The sequence below is a fragment of the Sander lucioperca genome, chromosome 20, assembly GCF_008315115.2.
Source record: "Sander lucioperca isolate FBNREF2018 chromosome 20, SLUC_FBN_1.2, whole genome shotgun sequence".
In the NCBI taxonomy this organism is placed as follows: Eukaryota; Metazoa; Chordata; class Actinopteri; order Perciformes; family Percidae; genus Sander; species Sander lucioperca.
Genome location: NC_050192.1, coordinates 11,894,631 through 11,915,290, shown reverse-complemented (window position 1 = coordinate 11,915,290; position 20,660 = coordinate 11,894,631). Strand labels below are relative to the sequence as shown.

Genomic DNA, 20,660 nt, shown 5'->3' with positions numbered 1-20,660 from the left:
ATCTTAAAAATGTGCGGTTTGTTTAGAAGAATGTTACGTAGGTCTACACAAAATAATATAAAAGTAATATGCCTACATTTGTCACCCCCACATACACTTCGATGCCACACGTGTTCATGCGTCAGTTAGCATGCTAAACAACTTCTTCAGAGGAAAAAAGTGGGCGTACCTTGATCTGTCAAATGTGGCTAAACTACATTAACACCCTCCTCCTCCTCCTTCTTCTTCTCATGTATTCTTCTCCGCCTCCTGCGACCCCACCCGTAGGATTTTCTATTCTCTCAAGTCTCAACTTGAGCAAAACTTTATGTGGCCGAGTAGGCTATATGTTGAGAAATAAAGCAAGAATGCCCGGAGGACGAGGCTGTGCTTTAAAGCCATAGTAATAGGCTACAGCAGGCTGTCGGTAAAGTAAAGTTTTGTTGTTTTCGGTAATGTGACTGGAACCCCCCCGACAAGGACTATGAGCGATAACGACATCTTCGAGATGGACTCCGTGTGTGAGACGGATGAGTTGGAGGGTGAAACTGACGTCGGCATAATAGACGAGGAAGTTGGTAAAAGAACAGTTTTGAGATTTGTTGTCTTGGTGTGCATGTTGTGTGGGTTTATGGGCGCTGTGTGAATGTTACCAGAGCTATCTGGGGTTCTGTAACGTACATGTTGAAATAATACATCCATTATTATGCCATACCATATAGGCTACAATGTGCTATACTCACCTCTGGGACAGTTACAGTAGCATCCACCCACCTACTCATTCATCACTGGGAGATAGAGATTCCTTAATGGGTGTAACCCTCCCCCTCCCTCCCTTTCTTTTCTTTTCTTTTCTTTTCTTGAGTATTTTTATTTTCTCCCAACTTTTTTCACTATACATTTCAGATGAAAATACTCTACTTTTCACTCCACTACATCTATTTCAAATTAGGTTACTGTCATACATTTTATAGGATACAAAACAAATGGTCAATTACAAATTGCAGTTTAATTTACTACTCATCTGTGTTTAAAGTAGCCTAGTTTAAATTAGCTTCAGCCAATAGAAAATGACACTGACACGCACCATTACACTGCCTTATAAGGGGCTTTTACTTGTGTGCTTTTTTTTAACGAAATGCATGGTTCATGATTTTCCTGTCATGTGTAAAGCCTAGATGGTAATAGAAGTAAATGATCAAAAGCAATGAGGAGTCTGTTCAACAATCAGATCATCCCCGCTGCATGTGTAGCAAACTGTGGAGGTGTGGTATACACATTTTCGAGAGGGCCCAGGCTTACACCACCATTTCTGCAATATTTTAAATATAGATAACAGATGTTGGGCAATCATCCGTTTGAAAGGAACCGCCCAAAAAAGAGCCCTTCTGATTATTTCATAAATGTCTGATTTGGGTCATTAAAGGCTAGAACTGATGGCATCTCTCCACACTGTTTTGTTTCTTACATTTCTTACATTCCTGACGCTAAAATCTGAAACAGCAGCTTAACTTTGGAATAGAGTAACCATAGTGTTAGAAACCTACACCTGCAGTACAGTATGTTGCAGTGTCTGTACAGCTGTCAGCCCCAACACTTGTCCTTTATGGGAAAGATTTCTCAAAACAATAAGCTCCTTTGAGTCTTGTCTTGACTTGTCTTGTCCATAATCACATACTGTCTAGTAATGCATGCATTTTTTTACTCACAGCTCAGTGAGAGACAAATGGTCCTTTGGGTTAACTTTAACAGTCGTGAGAAATATGTAGAAGGTCGTTGACCATATGGAAATGACCAATGCTTTTCACTCTGGATCACAAAGAGCATGCCAAAGTGCACTTTATTTAATTGAGCCTTTTCACTTGTTATGAATTATTAACGTTCACACTTTGTTGCAGCCTTTGATGCTGTGATAACAGTAAAAAAAAAAATCACTGGCTCAGATACTACTTTATTTCAGTTCATAGTTTGTTTCATGTGCAAAATGAACACTATGGTGATACAGGAAATCAGAACATGTACCCAACACATTGGTGCAGTAAACCACGTAGATCTGCCAGGGTTACTGTAGGTCAGTGCATATTTTGAGAGAGCTAGGTCTCCACTGCTGGAAGCATGTTTCAAATAAAACGTATTATCGGTTATCTTATTTCACATGCAAAACAGACAATTATAGGCACTAACTGCTAATACTTAGCCAAGATATTAGGGCTGATTCTGTTCCTGTAAAAGACATTTCACTCTACTTCTACCAAATGTCATAAAATGCCCCAGTGTTTGATGCAGAAAGCATTTCCTGTCAGAGGATAAGAAGGACACTTGGCTGTGGCTTGCATTAGACTCAAAGAGTTAAATGTTTTCCTTTTAAATCAAATAAAATGTGTATCATGCACCTTCATGCTGCACAAAATTAAAAAATAAAATCCAGTTTGGCACAGCTGTTTCTGTTAAAGAATTATCTTGGTTTGTTCTGCCTTTATTATTTTGTGTGTTTTCACGGAAGATGTTCTCTGGAGAGGAAGTGAGATGTTTTTTGCGGGCAGCCTGGGGCCATTCAATGCTTATCAAAAGAGTCATACGTACTGACTCAATGTAGATTACAGAGACTTCCTGACAGGGTTTCTGTTGGGTGTAATGACTCAGTAGCCGGTGCATATTTGATTTATTCTACACACTAAAGTAGTGACAGTAGAAAAAATAAATCTGGGTATGGTAGTGACCTCCAGTCAACAGCAACCAACTAAAATACATTGATGATGAGACCCATCATACAGACACATGATACAGCTTACTGTGAGGATTGAGGTCAGTGTAAACAGGCAGATAAATAGTAACCAGCTGTATAAAAGCTGTGTAAAATGGTTCATGTCTTACAGCTGGATATTTGTAGAATATCAAGCTTTGACTGTTAGCCTGGTAGAGGACTCTTCTGAAGGAAAATTTCTCATTTGATTATTTGAACAGTGATTCCACAGTGAAAGTTTCCCAGTGTGTTACTAAGGCCAGTGTTTTGAAAACAACATCTGTCTTCAGTTAGGTTTGTCATAGCTCTTCGCTTTATATGGAAAAATTACAGGACTTTCCATATTGGATGTAATGTCATCTGTTTAGTAAAAAGAAATAAGGGCTTCATAATGTAATGAGGCATAAAACAATGCATAAAGTAGCTGATGATATTGTTTTTGTTTGTGGTAAGTGTTGTGAATACTGAGTCCAGATTTCTTGATGAATATTTGCTGCAGTACATGCTGTTAATGGGCCTTGTTGACCACACTGCATTAGTGGTGGTGACCTATTTCTTATTTTTCTTTCCAGGGAGTAATATAACATTGTGGTGAGCGTGTAGTTATGGAAAGGCAGTACAAAAAAAAGCAGCAACAACAGCATGAGGTTTGGTAAGACAGGCTCGTGAAAGGAGGGTCACTGGTTCCAACCCTCAGACTGTTTTGGAAATGAGTAACAGTAATGCTTTGTGCTGCTTCAGTGGGCACCTCTGAGGCAATACATGAATATTTTCCTGGTCATCGTTTGACTACAGGAATGTTATGAGCAGGGATGTGAAGGACTTGTAATATCAGCAGCACCTTCACTGGCACGTAAAGATAAAACAAGACAGCCATGCTCAAAGCTCTGTGAGGCAGCATAGGCACCGTGGCAGTCTGATAACAGTATATCAGCTGCTATTCTTTATAATTGATGTAAACACATAACATCACTGTGTCGTACTTGCTGTGTCGCTTAGCATCTGATTAGCTTAGCTGTTGTTTAGAACTGGTTCAATTAAATCAGAACCTGTAAAAGGTTTTAAACCGTAGCTTGGTGCTAAGTTGGACCTGGTTAGGGCTGCACAATTAATCGCAATTTTATCAAAATCGCAATATGAACTAGTCCAATATCCAAATCACAATATTTGTTAAAAGGCTAAATATGTGTCAAACCATTCTAAAATAAAGTATTGTGGTGCTGCAGAGACATCCCGGCCTACAAATCATATCCTACAGACTAAAGAAAAGAATCTTTGTTTGGTACAGATCCTCGCAAAAAATCACACTTCAATCATTTTTTTTTTTTTTTCAATGAAAATGAGAATAATGATACAAAAATAATCATTCCCTCCAATATCGTGAATCATATCGCAATATCAGTCAAAATAATCGCAATTGGATATTTTCCTCATATCGTGCAGCCCTAGACCTGGTTGCTCTGCTGTAACAAGCAGAACTTCCACTAAACTGCAGGTAAATGCAAGCTAAAGCGGATGAATGATGATGTAAGGCCCGTATGCCCCCCCAGGTGACTCAGAGGAGGGTCACATAATAATAGATAGATAGATAGATATTTATTGATCCCAAAAATGGGAAATTACAGTGTTACAGCAGCAAAATATCAGTCACACAGCACAGAATATACATGAAATACTAGAATACAATATACATGAAATAATAGGATACAATATACATACATACAATATACATGAAATAATAATAGGATAGAATACAAGAACAAATATTTAAATATTTAAAATATATACAAGTTGGGAATACAAAATGTACAACTGCTTAACTAGTAATGATAAAGATGTAGATAAAATGTTGTGCAAGTTGCACTTAGTGCAGATGTGATGTCTAAGAGTCTTATCTAGCACCCAGTGATGAGGTGTTAAAAAGTTTTATTGCCTGTGGTAGGAATGATTTCCTGTAGCGGTCCGTGCGACATCGAAGCTGTCTGAGCCTCTTAGAGAAGGTGCTCCTCTGTTGGACCAGTGTGGGGTGGAGAGGTTGGGTCGGGGTTATCCATGATAGATAACATTTTGTTCAGTGACCTCCTCTCCACCACAGCTTCATGTGTCCTGTTGGCAGCCAATAACGGAGCCAGCCTTCCTGATCAGTTTGTTCAGTCTGTTTGTGTCGCTGGCTCCGATGCTGCTGCCCCAGCAGATGGCGGAGGAGAACATTACATTTATTACATTACATTCAACTATTAAATAATAACCAACTATTTTGATAATCTATTAATCAGTTTGAGTCATTTTTTTATGAAAAAAGGTTACAAATCTCAGATGCCAGCTTTTTAAATGTGAATATTTTGTAGTTTCTTCACTCCTAAATACAAATACTGATGGACATTTTGCACCAAAAGACCAATCAACTAATTGATTAATCGAGAAACTAATCAACAGATTAGTCGACTATGAAAATAATGGCTAGTTGCAGCCTAGAAGTTATACCATATTTTGCCCCTACAATAATAACTGTTACAAAGTAGTGCAACATCGCTCATCTTGAAAATACAATAGAATTAACATAAGAAGCTGCATCCAGACTAGTTTAATGATAGCCAGACAGATTATTTTAAGAGGATGGAAGAATGAATGGGGTTCCATCAATCCAGCAGTGGGCTTGTGAGATGGCTAAGGGTGGCAGCGTTTGAAAGAATTCAAAAGTTCATGTTGCGAGTTTTATGTTTTGTATTTTTTTGTATTTTTTTTTTTTTTAAAGTTAATCCCACCCCCCAAAAAAATACAATAGTATTATAGAATTACAGGGGCAATTGGTCTTACAATACATCCATTATTTTAGTTTTTTCAGTTATAGCCTCGGGTGAGTAAACCGCTCACAGGTTGCTCAAGTGCCTTCACTTCTGACAAACAGACCTCAACCGACGAAGTTTGTCAAATAAGCAGTAACTTTTCTCTATGTCATTGAAAATAATTTGAGACTATGTGTTTTTACATAATATTACATTAGTTATGTTACATCAATTAGCACTATAATAGTGTTGCCTTCATTAGATCATACAAAGATAAAAATGTTAAACTTTTAGAAATGAATAGATGATGGAGCTGTAGAAGATGATAGTAACAGTAAAAGTAAGATCAAATCTTTGAACAATAAATGTTCTTGAAATGATTACTCTATTAAATAACTATACACAACCATAAAACAAAACTACATCAAATGTAATATACATACAAATATGTATAAAATATCTGCCAGTAAAAGTTGTATTTTATTAGTCACTGAATTTCCTTTTTGCATACATGCTGATAATGATACATCTGTGATAACAGCATTATCCACTGTCGAGCTCAAGTAAATATCCATCTAGTTTTGGGTTTCTTTGTTTATTATCATGCCTGTATTCCCATGTATGTGTTTGTTCTTATTTTCACAGTTTACCCTGAGTTTTTACCAATATATCACAGTTTTGAAGACGGAACAATAGTTGCCAAAGCACATCTGGTGAGTCAGCACAATAATGTTGGTGTCAGCTACAGTAGCAGCAGATCAATGAAATGTACCCTGTGTATATGAGGTGTAGATTGACTGATTGATCTTTTAATTAAGTTGTCATACTGTCCAGTTGCCTAGCCTACATGCAGGAAGACATATCACGTGTATGTTCTCAAATATAATTTGCATATATACCTGAATTTGTAACGATTATTATGAATATTATCTTCTAAATTTTTCTCAAGGCACAATTATCTTGCTAAAAGATGGCAGATATTGAAGTCACTGGACGATGAGACATCAACTCCCCACACAAAACACCAGATTTAAAATGCATTATGAAACTATGCATGTAGTTACATACGCTTACAAGATCTTTGTGTGGAGAGGAAGAGAGAGAGAAAGGGCGGGTATCATAATGTTTGTTGATACTTCCTACTTTTCCTGCATGGCCCACATCGCATATCTCTTCCCAAACTCTCCACACACAGACCTTCCTCTCTTCTCTCTGTGCAGCATGTACGATACTATGGAGGAAGAGGAGTACGAGTTTCACTCCGTAGACTTACCTGATGAGCCTTATTTTTGCCCTCAGGTAGAGTTTAATAACAAACCAGACTCCTTATTCTTCAATGACGGTGTGAGGAGGATTGACTTCATCCTGGTCTATGAAGATGAAGATAAGAAGGATTTTGAGAAGAGGCACACGTTCCAGCGGTACAAGGTAGGTCTCTCATTTTTGAAATCTTTTTCAGTTGGGTGGTTCAATACACTACATCAGATTTGTATTTTAAGTATTGCAAATTATGCTCACATAAAACTTAGTACAAAGTATTCTACCCACAAAAACAAAATCTGTAAAAGGTGATATGCTTTTTAAATAGTATTTGTGAGGTATTTTTTGCCTTTATTAGCTAGCAGACAGTAGAGAGGTGACAGGAAGTGTGGGGAGAGAGAGGAAGAGGGTGACATGGCTCGAACCTGTCAGCCTTCCAAATCCTGAGGCGTAGAGTTTTTAAATAGAGTTTTGGAAACAAATCATTTGTCTTAATGAATAACATATTTCTCTCAATGGAAGTGGTAGTTTTCTCACAAACTGCCTTGTGTGTTTTATTAGACATACAAACTCTATTGTTTCTGTCTGTTTGTAAAGGGAGTTTTTATTTGCAGCAGGATGGCAGTCTATGACTTTAAAGAGACTGCACTTGACATTCAGAACATAAGTTAGCACTAAACTAATGTTTGGCATCCTGAGCAGAGAATGAAGTCACACTTCACATGAAACATTGATATTTGACGAGTTGGGAAACGGTCTGTGGAGGCAATCCCAGACCACTTTTATTTACAAAACAAATGAGTAAATTCAGTTGGTGCATGATTGAACCGAGTAAAGTGGTCTAACTACGTGTTAGTTTAGTGCATTACAATCATAAATTTTCAAGATTTCAGGGATATGTGCACAAATTAAGGACACTGAGACTGAGACATAATGACATAACCAGATGTGGTGTTTGTTGCTACATGTACCAGTGTCTTTCACAATAGGTTTTGAGTGAGGGATGTGTAATATAACGCTTAGATCCACAGACTTTAAAAACTGTTACCTGCAGTGTTGCAACCGTAACCCTGCAAGTGTTTTTGAAATGGAGACCGTGCCCTGTGGAGGCTTAAAATTATAGTTGGTAACAGTTGACAAAAGCTTAGGGGTTTAATGGGTGAAAAAATGTACTAATAAGATAGATACATGATGGATATGTTGTTTTCCTGCAGCACTGAATGGATGTGATGAGTGTAGGCATGCCTTGCAGCTCACAGACGCACCTCTATAGAAGCTGATCACCCAGTTTCAGCCAGTTCTTCTGAAAAAGGACGACTGTTAGAGCCGTTGCAAGTCCCAGCTCATGAGCTTCCTCACAACAGATCCACTGGGACTGAGGCAACTCCACATTCATAATCATCCCAAAGCAAACTAAATCCAACAGGGGATTAGGAATGCAACCGTCTCTAGCAGGCAACCCCTTTACTTTGTTTTTCCAGAAGCTAACCTGGTCAAACATAAGTTGCAAAACCCTTTTTTTGAGCTTGACAGCTGGAGGGGCGTGGTTCAGTTCAGATAGTGCTAAGCTAAATTGTTATTTTAAAAGGTTATGTCATTGTCAAAATTTCCGTGCACTTGTATTTCCTGTTTGTTAGGAAAAATCTACCTGAAAGCAGGGTTGGCTAAACAAACATTGACGGTATTTGACTTTTACTTTGTCAGCAGTCTCTCGACGGTATTTCTTAGAATGGGGCTGACATCATAGGGTTAAAAATGTATAAAGGTGTCACATTAAAGTTTGTATTCATTCGGAAAGACTGAATTGCCTCGGATGATGATGATGACGCTTTAAAAGCGTTTTGATTAGCTCCTTTTTATATTATTTAAATATGTTTAATACTTCTACTACTAATTCAGTGTTTTTTTGTGTGTGTTTTTTGTTTTGGGAAAGCTGCGCTTAAGAACCTGCTCTGACTTGTGTGCAGTATCACCAGTGTAAATTATGCCTTGGTTATGGAAAAAATGTCCAAATAAATGAGCTGTGAACTCTGCCATTTGCTTTACATAAACATAATTAAAGGTCATTTTGAAGCAACAGTATTGACACATTGGATCTTACAAAGGTTATGAAGGTGATTATGTGTTGGCACATTCTTTACATGCAATTCTACAATATAAATAAGTAATGGACTTCCGTGTAGATACAGATGATCACCCTTGGCAGTGCTTTGATAAATGCTCACAGTATTTACACTGCAGGCTTGGCACATATGTCATAACTTCAGGACATCCGGTACAGAAATCAAATCATATTGACCAGAGAGCATTAAATCAGAAAGCTCTTTGAAACCTTTTTTTGTGTTCTTCTTGTAGAGGCGGCGAGAAACCTTTGAGGCCAGCTTGATGAAGATGGGAATGGAGCTGGAGGCGACACAATCTGTAAGTAGATTACACTTTGTGGCAGGTTCTATTCAATTACATTTTTCAATTACATTTTATTTATAGTATCAAATCATAACAAGAGTTATCTCGAGACACTTTACAGATAGAGTAGGTCTAGACCACACTCTATAATTTACAAAGCCCCAACAATTCTAGTAATTCCCCCAAGATCAAGCCTTTAGTGCGACAGTGGCGAGGAAAAACTCCCTTTTAGGGAGAAACCTCGGCAGACCCAGGCTCTTGGTAGGCGGTGTCTGATGGTGCCTGTTGGGGGTGTGATGAACAGTGGCAATAATAGTCACAATAAAGATAATGGAACAGTGACTACAAATGGTAGTCGTAGTAGTTCATGTCATAGCGGGATACTACAGGGCACCGCAGAGCGTAGCAGGGTGTAGCAGGGAGTGCAGCAGGACCACGGTGACAGCTGCAACCAAGATCTTGGTGCCATCCTAATCCAAGGAAATATGCTGGGCGAAAAAAAAACATAAGGACTCCGGGGAGTAAACTCCCCAGAGCTAGGTTAGTAGTTTTTTTACCGTATCGCATACTTAAAGCACTTCTTCTTTGTGTTCTGCAGGTGACAGATGAGAAACTGATGTTTTTGAAAGTCCACATGCCATGGGACACGCTGTGCACATACGCCGAGGTCCTGCACATCAAGCTTCCCATCCAGCCCAACGACCTGTCGTCCCGCCCCTCCCCGTGGCGCTTTTTCTCCTGCATTACCAAGCACTTCTACCCCAACGAAGAACTGATCACAAAGGAGGCCGAGTTTTTCACTGCCCCCTTTGAGAAAAAACGTCTGGAGTACTTCCACGTGAGGGACAAAGATGTCTTCTTCACTGCGGCCATGAGGAGCAGGATGGCAAGTTGTCACATGTTGTTGCAGTCAGTTCAGGCTGCCTGCCACTTCTTTTCATACTTCAGTTTTATTTTGAAGGATGTAGTTGTATGGTTGCAAACATCCTGTACCCAACAGATGAATCGATTTAATGTTAAAGTGCTCATATTATGCTTTTTGGCTTTTTCCCTTTCCTTTACTGTGTTATATATCTTTTTGTTTATGTTATAGGTTTACAAAGGGAAAAAGCCCAAAGTCCACCCCAAAGGCACTTACCATCTCCAACAGAAAACACTGTTAAAAAACTGCTCCAAACAGCTCTATTGTAGTCCAGCCTTTACTTCCGTGACGAATGTGCGTCACTTTGTAACACACGTTATAATGCTCGCCTAGCTGCTAGCGTGGCACACCCTCATACTCTGCTTCTTATTGGCTAGTTGTCCTTACCTAGCTACTGCGCATGTGCGACTCCCAACAAAGATGGCTAAAACAGAGATCTCAACACACAGGGTGGAAAGAGGAGCTGCAGCAATGTGCAGTACAACAAAAATATAGTGTTTTTTTTTTTTTTTATTAAACCATGCAAACCTATTCTGGTACAACCTCTAAATACAATTATGAACCTGAAAATGAGCATAATATGAGCACTTTAAAACTCATAAATCATAAGAGCATCACATTTTCCAAACTGTATTATACTCTATGATTGTTTGATAATATTGTATAAACAGATAATTAGCATAAAAATAAAAATCTCATCTTTTTCCAGGCGTATTACATCCTGAGTCGTGCCCCCTATGAAATACGGGGGAACATAAAGAAGTTTGGCGTCACCAAACTGCTGGATGCTGGAGTGTACAAAGCTGCCTATCCCCTGCATGACGTAAGTTACATCTTACAGTCATATTAGATATGGCTTATGCCTTTTTTTTGGTTTATAACAATCATATTTAGCATGGTGTTATGCTATTAATGAGCTGAATCATTTACTGAAAATTCCTACTGGATATTTCCCTGTTGGCTATTTCAGTGCAGGTTCAATGTCAAGTCCCAAGAGGAGGGTTGCCCCAACGAGAGATACCTGCTCTACGAAGAGTGGGCTCATCCCAAAAGCTTCTACAAGATGCAACCACTAAACCTCATTAGGTGAACACAGTCTTTTGTGTTCTCGTAACAAGAATGAACTTAAAGTAGGAGAATGACTCTTTCATGGCAGTGTTTCACTAAAAAGCCTTCAGCCCCGTGTCTTGTCAATGAAATGTGTTCCCCCGTGTGTTCAAGCAGGAACAAACTAAATCCTTTTTGTGACAAAGTGAATAGTAGAACCAAAGTAGATAAAACTTCTTTTTTTTTATTTTCCACAGGAAGTATTATGGGGAGAAGGTTGGCATTTACTTTGCCTGGTTGGGTTTCTACACAAGAATGCTCGCTCTGGCTGCCGTAGTTGGACTGTGTTGTTTCATTTATGGATACACGACTCAAGAAACCAGCACCTGGAGGTACATTTCCTCGTAGATTTCAAATGTTGAACTTGTAATTAAATGATGCGTCAGATTTTGGAGATTTCCCTGTCTAAGAATCTCTGTTTTGTGTTTGGATGACTGCAGCAAAGAGGTGTGCGACCCTGAAATTGGAGGAAAGATTGTGATGTGTCCACAGTGTGACAGAGAATGCAAATACTGGACGTTGGACAGCACGTGTGAAGCTTCGAAAGTAAGTTTTATTTTCTTCAACAGTAAATTGGAATTTTGAGAAAGTTTTTCACTTTTCTACTCCCACTAATGCCGCTCAATATGCAATGGACAAAATTAAGAATTGTTGTGTTAAAAGGCAGTTCTTACTGCACAGTGTGTGATAGAGTTGCAGACTTTGCATATTTAACTATGTGTGGCTGCTATTATTCACAGTGACACAGCAACAGTTTTGTTTGGAACTGATTTGCATGTAAGCAGGATAGAACTGTGATAAGGTTGACGGCCATGTTTCTCTTTTTTTCCTATCTTCTTTTAGAAACTTTGCATATTTGATAACTTTGGAACCTTGGTGTTTGCAGTTTTCATGTCAGTCTGGGGTAAGTTGTATACAATGTCAAAAAGATGCCAGGTGGTGGCTTCTTTCAAGTTGCAGCCATGCTAATATCACTAACTTTGAGAGAAGTTTTATTTAGAAGTAGTCTATATCCACGACCTTCCACTTCCGGGATTGCTCCGTTGCCGCCGGGAATTTAAATTTCAAAATTCGCCGTATGTCCTTTTCGGCCGGATGTCCGTTACCTTCTGCTTTCTGTTGGAATTTTAAACTCCGGTGGATTTCTGAGGACTATGGTTAACTGCTCCTCAGATCTCTGCAGGGTAAATCCAGACAGCTAGCTAGACTGTCTGTCCAATCTGAGTTTTCTGTTGCACGACTAAAACAACTTTTCAACGTACACACGTTCCACCAAAACAAGTTCCTTCCCGAGGCTATTTTGCAGCGGCACCGCAGCTCCATTCGGTTCTTAGCACCGCCCAAGACAACTGTGATTGGTTTAAAGAAATGCCAATAAACCAGAGCACGTTTTTCTCCCATCCCGGAATGCTGTGTGGACTAGCCAGACCCTCCTCCGCAGCGCTGTGGAGGAAGGCGAGACTAATTTAGAAGTGACTATGTGAAATGTTTATTTTGTCCTCATTTGGCACTATTAAAGGTTAAACAGTAACAGGAAGACGCAGAGAATACTGTGTATATTCAGATGTTTCCTTCTTTCTCATTATTGCCCTGTTTGTTTTCTTTCGTTAGTAACTTTGTTCCTGGAGTTTTGGAAGCGCTACCAGGCGGAGCTGGAGTACACGTGGGACACTGTTGAGTTTCTGGAGCAGGAAGAGCTGCCTCGTCCGGAATATGAGGCCAAGTGTATCTATGAGAGGAAAAACCCTGTCACAGGGGTAAATCATACACACAGCCTATTTCTCTATTTTATTATTTTACTCTTTTTGAAGCTAAAAAGAATTAAAACAGCCAAGAAAAAACGAAGATTGGTTTAAAATAGGGATTCAAACTGGTTTACTCAGTTTTGTTCAAAAAAATATAAACTATTTGGGGATACTATGTTGACATAAATGTTTTTTTAAGTCATGCCATGTTGTTGTTAAAGTCCACTATTTCACAGTGTTTGTGTGTGATTTAGATAAAAGAAAATGTGCCCTATACGGCCTGTGGACGATGTGTTCGGGTGTCGATAGGAATTGGGACAGTGTTATTCTGGGTAATGTACATAAATGTCATTTTTATTTCAAATTTTTTTTTTTTTTTGCTAACATTGTATTTTACCTGTTTGTAATTCACTAACAAGTTCCTAAGAATTTCCTGTGAATAAAATATGTAATTTGGTTTGGTTTAGAATAAATTCTAATTTATTTGACAGAAAAGGTCAATTTAAACCAATGTAAATATTTATTCATTACTTATTTATTATTGAAAACTTAATTCTCCATATATATAGAATCATTTCTGTAGCTGACATGGTATGCAGTGAATAAATGACTCTTAAGTTATTGTAATCCATCCATCCATCTTCTTCCGCTTATCCGGTAACGGGTCGCGGTTATTGTAATTGTTTAATTTATTAATTAGTATAGTAATTGAACATAATCGCTACTTTACTTATAATTGGAACCAAATTCAGCGTTCTTTCCAGGAAACTTCTTGGAAATAATTAATTACAGACTGATAAATTAAAATGTTACCTATTTTTTTCATACAGAATATACAACATTAATCTATCATTGTACTTTGTCCCTCAGATTCTGTTGATCATTGCGTCCATTGTGGCCATCATCGTCTATCGCCTGGCTGCATTTTTTGCCTTCTCAACTAAACTCCGATCTCAGGACCTGAAGGAGCTGCAAACCTTAAAGGAGTATGTGACGCCTCAGATGGCCACTTCTGTCACAGCCTCCCTCATTAGCTTTGTTATAATTATGATCCTTAACATTCTCTATGAGCGCGTCGCCATCTGGATCACCGACTTTGGTAAGTTAGAATTGTACTTCTGCCCAGTATTGACTTGCATGTGTTAATCCTGAATCCTCTCTTATCTGACACAACAACAGAGCTTCCGCGGACCAAGACAGACTATGAGAACAGCCTGACCATGAAGATGTTCCTCTTTCAGTTCGTCAATTATTACTCTTCCTGTTTCTACATCGCCTTCGCCAAAGGGAAAGCGGTTGGCTATCCTGGAGATCCTGCTTATCTCTTGGGAAAATACCGCAACGAGGAGGTACAGTTTGATCCATCTAGCTCTTACTGTACATGTCTAACTCACTCACTGGTCACGCTTGACTCTTGCTTTGTGTGTTGTTGTCCTGTGTCCAGTGTGATCCTGGTGGTTGTCTGATTGAGTTGACAACTCAGCTTTCTATCATCATGGGTGGAAAAGCCATCTTGAACAACATCCAAGAGGTCTTGCTACCGTAAGAAGTCAGAATCTAAGACCAATTTTATGTCAAATATATACAGTATATATATATATATATATATTCTTTTAAAGTAATATAATTAAGTAATACAATGGCAGCTTATATATGCAGATGCATGTGTTAAGGCCACTGTGCTAATATCTAACCCTACACCAACTCTCCATTTTCATATTGAATCACTCTTATTGTATATGATCTCTTCCACCCCTCCACAGGTGGGTGAAGAATTTGATTTTCCGCTACTGCACCAGTGCGGCCTCAGAGAAATTGATTCCTCGCTGGGAGCAGGACTACCAGCTCCAGGCCCTTACAAAACTAGGACTGTTCTATGAATACCTGGAGATGGGTAAGAGGAGTCTTCGTCTGTCACATTTAGGGCTGCATACCTGGAGTTCAAACTTAGTGTAATTATCATGCAAGCGTTTACTATGTGGAGAATTTTGTATCTTTAAATTAGTAAACAGGTTGCACCACACAAACTAGTTCTTACATACAGCAGTGGCTAGTTGTTGCTAAATGTTTAAACCAAACTGCCAGGGTAATTAGCTAACTGAGCTAGCTGACAGAACTAGTTTGCTTTTATGTTGACTGATGTTTATAAGTGGTAATACGGATAATGGTTCAGATATTTGACCTGACATTTGGTTGAAATGTTCAAATGCTGTCCCTCTAAAACTATTAATTTCAGATGTTACAACTTTTGATGCTGCAATGACTTCCTTTTGACATTGTTGACTGATTTTGATGTATTGTCTGCACTGCGACTTGATTGTTGTGCTGTTTTATCTTGTGGAGTGATATGGTGTTTTACTAGAGGACCACAATGGAAATAAGCCTTTGGGCTTTATTGTGTTTTATCCTCTGTGAAGTTTCACAGTGGGTAGAATGCAAAAAAAATGCCAGATTGTAAAATAGAGTGAGACCTCTTCCTGCAGCTTTCCCCTCTCTGTCGCATGAGCAATGCATGAACAGAACAGCCAATAGGAACGCTCTCTATCTTATCTGTAATTGACCAAAATCTCCCGTCACAGCTGGATTATCTACAGCCTGAAAACAGAGCCAAGAGGAGATGCAGAAGTCTAGTTTTCTCTCCACTTGAGTTACAATATGCTGAAAGATTATTTTTTTGGCCAACAACACACAAATAAATTGCCTACCTAATGATGCAACCTGATTCAGTAAACTGGTTTGAAACTAGCTAGTAAGTAACAAAGCACTTATGAGGGAATTTACACACAATAAGTATTCAATATACAAATACTTGGTGCAACTTTGGTAGTCTCTACAGTGCCTGTCTTTTTTATACATATATTTTGTGTTTCGCAGTCATCCAGTTTGGCTTTGTGACCCTGTTTGTGGCCTCCTTCCCTTTGGCTCCGGTCCTGGCTCTGGTCAACAACATATTTGAGATTCGGGTTGATGCTTGGAAAATCACCACTCAGTTTCGCCGCATCGTGCCAGAGAAGGCCCAGGATATAGGAGCCTGGCAGCCCATTCTTCAAGGCATCGCTATATTGGCTGTTGCAACAAATGTACAATACTGTTTACACTGAGTTATTAGTTGATTAAGTACACTGGCAACAATTGTGGAAACAGCATAGATGATCAATTTTATGCTTTCACTACATGTTTTGCTGTCCTGGTGTCTCAACAGGCCATGATCATTGCTTTTACATCCGACATGATTCCACGGTTGGTCTACTACTGGTCTTTCTCTGTGTACCCATATGGAGATCACTCTAATAACACCATGCAGGGCTACATCAACAGCTCACTGTCTATATTCAACATTGCGGACTTCTCCAACAATAGCAAGCCGATGTCGACACCTTACAACATCACCACCTGCAGGTACAAAGATTGGCCCATCTGTGTGTGCTGTACAGTATTCAGTTTCCCCTTGTTGGATTGTAAAGAGAACACAAGTTTTCACTTTAGCTATCATCCAGGTGATTTCTTTTTTCCAAAACTTTTGCTTTCACAATTAAATAAAATGTTAATTCTTTGAATTTTGGTTATAAAAGTATTTTCTAGACAAAATAATAACTATTTTATACATACTGATTCCACTTCATTTTAAAGATATTATTGATGTTGTTACTGTGATTATTAATTCCTTAGATATGTTTCTAACATATTGGGAGAGAGAAAAATTCTTGAATTACACAATAATATGTTGCATCTGAGTAGAGCCAGATATACGGCTCCCACACGGTCTCTTTTGTTCATGTAAGTTGCAAAAATGACAAGAGATAATGGTATGATAAAAACTTCACTTCACTTGAAAAGAAATGAAATAAGATGCCACGTTTAATAGATGACTGGTGTAGGGGTGGGAAAAATAATCGATTCTTAGATACATCGTGATTCTCTCTAGAACGATTCGATGCTCGATTCTGATAAGTTAATAATCGATATAATAATAATATATTTTTTTAAATGTGTTGATTTTTATTTAAAAGTCTCCAGACAAGTACAAATCAGAAAACTGTGACAGAAAAGAGTGACTGAAAGAGGATGGGATAATGGACAACAACTTAGAGTTTAGGCGAGAGTGCAGAAAAAAAACACACAAAAATGGCCAAAAGGGAAAGAAAATTAAATTCTGTATATACACATGATCTAATAAGACATACATAAAATAATTCGGCAAAACACATATAGGCTGTTCATCTGCTTTATCACATTACATCTGACACCTTCATGTTCTAAGAAGCCAATTCTCCACCTTTAAACATGACTGAGCCTCTGACATGGAAGATGACTGGGAGAGAAGGTGACTTTCACAAGCATGTATAAGGCTTAAGCATGGAATGACTACAAAATAAAAACCTCAGTGGACAAAACATTTCATTAAAACTTGTGTGTGACAAAATCTAAGCTTTGTCTAGGAAGTGATTAGCAAACTCTGAGTAGCAAACTCAGATTTATATGTATGTACTTTTCTTCTTTAGGTATCGAGATTTTCGGAATCCTCCCGGCCACCCCAGGCAGTATCAGTACAACGTCTACTACTGGCATGTGATCGCTGCCAAAATGGCTTTTATAATTGTTGTAGAGGTGGGTATAACATAACACGAAATCATTCTGACGCTAAAAAAATATGAAATATTTAAACATTAATAGAGGTGTCTTCTTCTCCTCACAGCACATTGTTTACCTTACGAAATTCATCCTGTCCTACGTGATCCCAGACGTCCCATACGCTGTCAAAGAACAGATCAAACGAGAGAAATACTTGACCCAGGTCATCCTCCACGAGACCAACCTCAAGCTGGTGACCAGACGTTTGAAACCATTTGACGACGGGACACTCACGCGCACGGAGGTGAACTTGACACAGGAGGAGATGGAACTCGATTTCTGATAGTAAAATGTATGGAAGAAGAGATCAGACCATACTGTATATACATGACTACCCAGTTTTTTTGCAGCACCTACCCACGTTATTTAAATACTGACCAAAACTTTGGGAACTAGTGAAAGAATTAAGACCTGGAACAAGGTATGGACTTTTGTTATGGAAAATGTATAGCAATCAGTAAAAAAAAGAAGACATCTGAAGTTTCTTTAAGGGGCTGTTGAACAAAGAAAGGAGAAACCACTGTTGTATAGTCTTCACCCCTGTCTACTGTCCTCACACTCTATACTCTCATCAGGACAAAGCGTGTGAAAGGAAAAAGAACAGGGCATCATCCTCTATCACCTCTAAGAGTATCTTTTTTCACTTTCTTCTCAGACTGACCAATATAACAGACAGGATGTTTTGTAGCTGAAAGTGCACAAACTAGGTGTGGGACAAACAAGTGACATGGCATTCTTTTGCACCACCTTATAAACTCATTGGTACTAAGTGTCCCTGTTTTGGATTAGGTTGGAGTTCAATGCTGAATCTGAATCCAGTATTGGATTTTAATCTATTTAGATTTAGGTTTTAACCAGTTAAAACAACAAAGGTTATACAGTAAATAACTTTACTTTTTTATATTTAAGCACACAAACTCAGATAGGATGATGCTTATTAAGCTAAATGACTTGCTGGATGTTTTATGCATTGATTTTTGCAACCTGGTTTGGATAGCATTTCACTAAACTGAGACTAGGACTTCTCATCTGTGTTGGCCTAAAATGTGAGATACAGTATGGTTGAAAGCTTCAGAAAAAGTTAGTGTGTAGACCTGGAGTTGAGATTTATTTTTTGTTAAAAAAATATTTTTTGGTGCCGTTTTAGGCTTTTATTTTTATAGGACAACTGACGACAGAGAGAGGGGGAATGACATACAGCAAAGGGCCGCAGGTCGGAGTCAAACCTGCGGCCGCTGCGTCGTATATATGGAGGCGTGCTCTACCAACTGAGCTACCCAGGCTCCCTTGTCAAAACATTTTTATGGATATTTTTACTCAGAGTGTCTTCCAGGTTTATGACTACATCACATTTACCTTGGCTATATCACTGTGATGGTTCACTCCGTCCATTGAGCTTCATGCTGGGGGATCCAAGCTTTCACACACATGTAACCAACAAGTGCCACTGCTGGGTTTAATGCTGTCATGAAATATCAGTATTTATTACATACAAAATGTGCACCACTTTTTAATGCAATGTTGATGATTGATAGAGGGTTTTTTTGCACTTCCAATTTTGTTACTAGAACTAAAGAGCTGAGGGGATCTGTTGAAAAAAAAAACACTCACAATGTTACGCAAGTGATGAGATACCAGGAGTTAGAGTATACATAAACTAACTTTAGCCACATATATTCACTAAATGTGCCTCAAATACCTTTACCTCTGTAAACCTTTTAAACATGTAAACGTTCCAAAGGTTGTCATTATGTTGTTTGGATGGGATTCAATTACAGTACAGACAATTCAGAAAGTGAATTTATTTGACAAGTGATGCCATGTAAAGGTTTGATGTATTCAAGTTTACAGACCACAAGAAACTGAATGCTTTCTCATCCTTACACCAAATGTAGTTCAGTTACGCCTTTAGTTTTTAATTAAATGAATCAATCAATTGCAGCCCTGTGAAGTGGTTTAGTTGACGATGTGAGTATAGAGAGTATAGCGAATAGAGAGTCTTTCTCTATTCATGTACACCCATCTACTGTACTGTTTTGCACTTTTAACTTACAGAGTTCCAGGCCTGTACCTGGCTATGACCACTGCACTGCACATCATCAACATTTTAACTGCAAGTTATATTCATTATAATCATTTAATCATAATATCATTGCTGAAATCATAATACATTGTGCTTTGTACAATGATACTATAACCAGGGTCCAAAATTAGCACCATCTACCAGCAAAATGCTGGTAAAATATGCAAGTGGCCGTTAGATTTGCTATATTCACCAGCCAAAAAACAATAGTAATCTATTGAATGGCTGGTAAAATTTGAACATTCCCTATCCATTTGGCTGGTGGACGAAAAAGTTAATTTTGGACCCTAGACTATAACCACCATTTATGCAAACAGTACCATATACCAGCAATGTCTAAAAATGCATTTCTTTCTTGTCTTTTTGTTTTAACTCCTCATAAAAGTTGTTTTATAAAAAGGTTTTGGGTGTGTGTATTAAGTCTTAGTTTAAAGACTTAAATATTAAAAACATTTCCACTGTCGTATGTTTGATTTAATTTGACCTACCTTCTCACCTCGGATGTATTTAGAAGTGTGCTATGTGTGACTTGTAATAAAACATGACAAAACACAATGCCTGGAGGATGTTCCTACATCACACTACAGCAAGATGAGAATTTAAACCACTGGAGGTCAGCGAAAACAAGATTTCCAGCTGCAGCACACAGTCTCTCTCTTATTATGACCATGTGTTTGAATATACACCTCTGACAGTGACAAAAAACATTCAAAGTTTTAAAAGGATAGCATACATTGCAGGGCTGTTGTTTTGGACTGTATTAGAGTGTACACGTGAACCTAATAAACCAGAGATTTGCTAGTGACTCTCCTGCATGAAACCATATGATGTCATGCTGTTACAATCTCCATTGCTTTCCAGATGCATTGTTCAAGTATGCATAAGTTGCCTCGAGGGGTAATGCAGAGCCGCATGCCAGAAACTATAAAAACAAAGTACACAATGAAATGAATTTTTTTTTTTTAGGTTTTTTACACTCACAATTTCTAAACAAAAG

At 38.4% G+C, this 20,660-nt stretch overlaps 1 protein-coding gene across 1 annotated transcript; it reads left to right on the top strand.

The window, feature by feature from the left end:
* Window positions 1–247: 247 nt before the first annotated feature.
* ano6 (anoctamin 6) lies at window positions 248–20,126 on the top strand. The gene is made up of 20 exons (XM_031313361.2): window positions 248–557; window positions 6,154–6,221; window positions 6,808–6,936; window positions 9,124–9,189; window positions 9,773–10,060; window positions 10,806–10,919; window positions 11,067–11,182; window positions 11,401–11,535; window positions 11,644–11,749; window positions 12,047–12,107; window positions 12,815–12,960; window positions 13,203–13,280; window positions 13,819–14,047; window positions 14,128–14,297; window positions 14,393–14,490; window positions 14,712–14,842; window positions 15,823–16,028; window positions 16,151–16,347; window positions 17,451–17,556; window positions 17,645–20,126. The coding sequence occupies exons 1-20, from the start codon at window positions 464–466 to the stop codon at window positions 17,861–17,863; spliced, it is 2,757 nt and encodes a 918-aa protein (XP_031169221.1). The 5' UTR covers window positions 248–463; the 3' UTR covers window positions 17,864–20,126.
* Window positions 20,127–20,660: the final 534 nt, after the last annotated feature.

Excerpts from the sequence above, each read along its gene's own strand:
- ano6 (XM_031313361.2), top strand. The coding sequence starts at position 464 with ATGAGCGATAACGACATCTTCGAGATGGACTCCGTGTGTGAGACGGAT. Across the intron at positions 10,061-10,805 it reads CGGCCATGAGGAGCAGGATG|GCGTATTACATCCTGAGTCG; the intron begins GCAAGTTGTCAC and ends ATCTTTTTCCAG. Across the intron at positions 12,108-12,814 it reads AGTTTTCATGTCAGTCTGGG|TAACTTTGTTCCTGGAGTTT; the intron begins GTAAGTTGTATA and ends TTCTTTCGTTAG.